At 42.5% G+C, this 5,656-nt stretch overlaps 1 protein-coding gene across 1 annotated transcript; it reads left to right on the forward strand.

Moving 5' to 3' along the window:
* Nucleotides 1-1,357: 1,357 nt before the first annotated feature.
* LOC106632851 (calcium-dependent secretion activator 1-like) lies at nucleotides 1,358-1,692 on the forward strand (the record flags this gene model as incomplete). The annotated part of the gene is given in 1 exon segment (XM_042217785.1): nucleotides 1,358-1,692. A coding segment is annotated over 1 exon segment (335 nt), but the record flags the coding sequence as incomplete, so codon positions are not given.
* Between the last annotated feature and the right edge of the window lie 3,964 nt (nucleotides 1,693-5,656).

Here is a 5,656-nt window from a genome sequence, read left to right on the forward strand (position 1 = left end):
GTACCTCTGGTGCAAATTACTGACCTCTGTCATCATTTTAGGTGGGGGAACTTGCACAATCGGTGGCTGACTAAATACTTTTTTGCCCCACCGTACCTGTTTTTCTTGTGCTTTAGCAAGTTCAGTGAGGGTGGAAGATGAAATTTCTTGAAAGCCCCAAAAATTACTGAAATAAAGACATAAAAGACCAAGACAGGTCCTGGAAATGTGCAAATAAAGTGTGTCTGTGAAATCTGGTGTGGAAATTCTTCCTTTTAAATGCACCTGGGAAACAGAGATGCACACATAATCAACGTAGTGTTTTTTTGTTATAAAAATGGGCAAGTCAGCATGCAGGTAAACAACATTTGTCAGAGTTAAAGGTTATTACAATCCCTAAGTAAGTAGGGAATGGTTCAGTGTCCTCCTTTACTGCCAGCACTGGGGAAAACTGAATAAGCGCTGCTTCCATGTAGATTTAATGTCTGTCAAATATCCAAGCCAAAACTACGGTCACAGCAGCATGTGGAATGCTAGATATCTAGTTAGCCGAACATATGTATAGTTGGCTAATCTCATCTAATGGACCAAAATAAAGCTTTGACACAAACACATTGTGGTGTATGTGCAAGGTGGTGAGAGAGAGAAAGAGTCTGCCTCATGTTCTAATTGGTTCTTTTTTTTAAATTTTTTTACATATTGTCATATTTTATTCTACAAATTTTCTCACCAAGTTCTTGCAAGCTCTTTTGTAACATATTAGTTTTCATGCAGACCTGCAAACTCTTGACTCTTGTCATGTAATTAATATATTCTTAGTGCTTATGTTGCACATGTTGTGCAGATTTGTACTTAAGTCACTGTTTTGTTAGGTTTAGGCAAAAAATGTCATCCTTTGCAATAAAAAAAGAACAAAGTCCTATCATGTAATTATAATAATAATAATGGATTGCATTTATATAGCACTTTTCAGGGCCCTCAAAGCGCTGTACAATTTCACTATTCATTCACTCTCACATTCACACACTGGTGGAGGCAGCTACAGTTGTAGCCACAGCTGCCCTGGAGCAGACTGACAGAGGCGAGGCTGCCATATCGCGCCATCGGCCCCTCTGGCCAACACCAGTAGGCGGTAGGTGAAGTGTCTTGCCCAAGGACACAACGACCAAGACTGTCCAAGCCGGGGCTCGAACCGGCAACCTTCCGATTACAAGACAAACTGCCAACTCTTTGAGCCACGATCGCCCCCGTTCTATTATGTTAATTATTATTTAATTAACATAGAAGTCCCTGTGTGTATCAAGAGTTGATGTTAAAGTTGTGCTCTTGTAAAACCTACTTTAAAACAAACTGATCTAATGGTTTGCAAATTCATTGCAGGTGTTCCTGAAAAGTGACCGTGTGTCCCGGATGGTGCAGAGTGGCGGCTGCTCAGCTAGTGACTCTCGGGAGGTTTTTAAGAAGCACATAGAGAAACGTGTGCGCAGCTTACCTGAAATTGATGGGCTAAGCAAAGAAACAGTGCTGAGCTCCTGGATTGCTAAATTTGACACCATCTACCGAGGTGAAGAGGACCCCAGGAAACACCAGCAGCGTGTAACAACCAGTGCTGCCTCTGAACTCATCCTTAGCAAGGACCAACTATATGAGATGTTCCAGCAGATCCTGGGTATCAAGAAGTTTGAGCACCAGCTCCTTTATAATGCCTGTCAGGTCAGTAAATTAACAGATTTTGTGAAAATATAAGTTTGCTGTTGTCTATAATTTAACTTCCACCTTTTTAGACCTTACTGTTGAATGTGGAACGTTAGTTGGTGAGGGTGGCCATGCCAGAAAAAGAATTGAAAACCTTTGTTCTTGAGATTTAGAAACAGAAGTACTGATTTTGAAATAATTAGATCATATAAGGTCACGAGAACTAAGGTTGTTGAGTAGTTCAGTCAAAAGATACTTGCTTAAACAGTGCCTTGGAACTTCTGGTAACTTGTAACTTAATGCAAATAACTCCACAAAAAAGTAAGCCAGAAGAAGCTGTCTTTCTTTCTCTGGGAATTTAATATTGGCAGCTGTAATGACAAGACAAAAGCCAGACATGATCAGTGAAGGCAGACAGGCATCATCACAGTCATCAGTTTTTTTAAGAAACATATTTTTTTCACGTTTCCTATAGCTTTAGTTTAGACAACCAAGAGAGCTTGTACTAAAGTCCCGTTTCCATTAGTAGATACTCAGATCGACTAACCACAGATTGCCACAACTTGACTCGGATCAACTGGTTTTCCATTACAAAAAAGTAACAGTCATACCATCATTGTCACTGTCATTGCTTCCATACAGAGATGATCCAATATTAAAATGATAGTTATTGCATCCCTGCCGTCACATGCATGTGAACTTGAGTGACATCTCATTCTTAATCTATAGGATGTAATATGCCCCCTCTCTGGGGCTGGGGTTGGCTGATGATCTGGTTATTGAGTTGCTGCTGGCTGCCCCAGAGAGTGGAAGTGTCTCTTTGTGCAGTTGTGAGTGTGTGTGTGTGTGTTGTCTGCGTGGGACTAGGCCTGGGTGTGGGTCTTCCTGAGCCTTAGTCCCTCTTTGACATTGTTATTGAGGGTGAAATAATTCCCCTCCCCACTGCTCCACACTGGTTGTTGCTCCCCCTGGGACTTGGGCACTTGAGCCCCTTTATCCATTAGTACCTACTCGGATCGACTCACCGTGGATCGCCACAACTCAACTTGGATCGCCTGGTTCTCCATTACAATCCAGTACTATCTTATGTGCATGGTTGTCCTCAAAGCAACGCTGATGAGCGTCCCATGACATAATTAGTACAGTAGCTTGTAAAAGTATTCGGCCCCCTTGAACTTTTCCACATTTTGTCACATTACAGCCACAAACATGAATCAATTTTATTGGAATTCCAGGTGAAAGACCAACACAAAGTGGTGCACACATGAGAAGTGGAACGAAAATCAGACATGATTCCAAACATTTTTTACAAGTAAATAACTGAAAAGTGGGGTGTGCGTAATTATTCAGCCCCCTTTGGTCTGAGTGCAGTCAGTTGCACATAGACATTGCCTGATGAGTGCTAATGACTAAATAGAGTCACCTGTGTGTAATCTAATGTCAGTACAAATACAGCTGCTCCGTGACGGCCTCAGAGGTTGTCTAAGAGAATACTGGGAGCAACAACAAAATTATTGAAAAATTTAAAGCGGGCTTAGGCTACAAAAAGGTTTCCCAAGCCTTGAACATCCCACGGAGCACTGGTCAAGCCATCATTCAGAAATGGAAGGAGTATGGCACAACTGTAAACCTACCAAGACAAGGCCGTCCACCTAAACTCACAGGCCGAACAAGGAGAGCACTGATCAGAAATGCAGCCAAGAGGCCCATGGTGACTCTGGACGAGCTGCAGAGATCTACAGCTCAGGTGGGGGAATCTGTCCACAGGACAACTATTAGTCGTGCACTGCACAAAGTTGGCCTTTATGGAAGAGCGGCAAGAAGAAAGCCATTGTTAACAGAAAACCATAAGAAGTCCCGTTTGCAGTTTGCCACAAGCCATGTGGGGGACACAGCAAACATGTGGAAGAAGCTGCTCTGGTCAGATGAGACCAACATGCAAAACGCTCTGTGTGGAAAACTAACACTGCACATCACTCTGAACACATCATCCCCACTGTCAGATATGGTGGTGGCAGCATCATGCTCTGGGGGGGCTTCTCTTCAGCAGGGACAGGGAAGCTGGTCAGAGTTGATGGGAAGATGGATGGGGCCAAATATAGGGCAATCTTAGAAGAAAACCTCTTGGAGTCTGCAAAAGACTTGAGACTGGGGCGGAGGTTCACCTTCCAGCAGGACAACGACCCTAAACACAAAGCCAGGGCAGCAATGGAAAGGTTTAAAACAAAACATATCCATGTGTTAGAACGGCCCAGTCAAAGTCCAGATCTGAATCCAATCCAGAATCTGTGGCAAGATCTGAAAACTGCTGTTCACAAACGCTGCCCATCTAATCTGACTGAGCTGGAGCTGTTTTGCAAAGAAGAATGGGCAAAGATTTCAGTCTGTAGATGTGCAAAGCTGGTAGAGACAGACCCTAAAAGACTGGCAGCTGGAATTGACTCAGGGGGCTGAATAATTAAACACACCCCACTTTGCAGTTATTTATTTGTAAAAATTGTTTGGAATCATGTCTGATTTTTGTTTCACTTCTCACGTGTGCACCACTTTGTGTTGGTCTTTCACCTGGAATTCCTTTTGTTTTTGTTTTTTTTGTTTTTTTTGTGTCCCGTCTGGCACTGTAGCAATCAGAATTATTGTCTGAAGGCCAAGAAAAATGCCCAACAGATTTACTTTCCCAAGTGGGCCTTTTGCTATACTGGTCCACTTGATTGTCATAGTTTATTTGATCTTTATTAGTTATTTTTATTCTAAGTTATTGTAATCAGGCCAGACTGGAGTCGGGGACGGGAAAGAAAAACAAGAAGAAAAGTTCAGAAGAAAGTTAACAGAAGGAGAGGGAAAGAAAAAGGAGAAAAGAGATAGAGAGAAAAGACAATGAAAATCTGCTTTATTGCTCTTTTTTTGCTTTTCCCCCCCTCTTTTCCTGGATCATCTGTTGAGAAAACAGAAAACAAGCAGAAGAAGACTAGAGCAATAGAATAAACAACATCATGATGATCTATGGGAATATAACAGTAAATACTAAATGTTAAACATTATTGTGCAGCACGTAAGATCGACAGCGCACAGTGTGCTTTAAGGTAGGAGCCAAAAAGGGTGTAGTTTGTGTGTGTGAGCACCCGTGTGTACACCTGTGAGCATGAATGTTTTTAAAAAGTTCCTACATGTAATGATCTGCTAGAGGGTGTGGGGAGCCACAGCCCTGTCCACCAGGTTTCACGTGGAATTCAAATAAAAGTTATTCATGTTTGTGGCTGTAATGTGACAAAATGTGGAAAAGTTCAAGGGGGCCGAATACTTTTGCAAGCCACTATATGTGACATGAAGGTTACAAGAAAGGTTGATGTCAAAGTGACGATATATCTGGTGCTCGATCTGTGGCTTTTCATCAGACTTGGAGACCACGGTGTTGTTGTTTTTTTGTAGCCAGTTCCTTCATTTCAAAAACGGTGGTTTTAATTTTCTTAAATGAGAGGCTCACATGACTCATCGAGTAATACCACTGACCAGCCAATCGGTGGCATGCAGTCTGACGATGTCCCATTTTATTACCTACTCAGATCGTGTGGAACCCTGGCCGAGCAGATACTACCACAGTACCTTTTACCAGGTACTAAAACCTAATGGAAAACCCCTAAAACTGTGGCAAACAATGCCGAGTCGATCTGAGTAGGTATTAATAGAGTAGACGATGGCATGGCCACATCCAGACATCCAGACACCTTCCTGACCACTCCGGACTATGCAACTCTTTAGCTTTTTACTTGTTTATTACGTTGTTATACATTCCAGGAACTTCTAGTTTTATAGTTTATGACAGCAGATCCCTTCTCAACATCGGTAACAAGTTTGCACATGTAATTTTGGACACTTTTAAATCCCACCCATCCTGGCCGACCGAGATACTACGCAACGCGGCCAACAACAATGGACAGGACGTTCACCCGAGGCGCAGAACAAAGAAAACGCGCTGGCGTTC

Source organism: Haplochromis burtoni, unplaced genomic scaffold (assembly GCF_018398535.1).
Source record: "Haplochromis burtoni strain Fernald_Lab_line unplaced genomic scaffold, NCSU_Asbu1 Contig_2992, whole genome shotgun sequence".
NCBI classification, from domain to species: Eukaryota; Metazoa; Chordata; class Actinopteri; order Cichliformes; family Cichlidae; genus Haplochromis; species Haplochromis burtoni.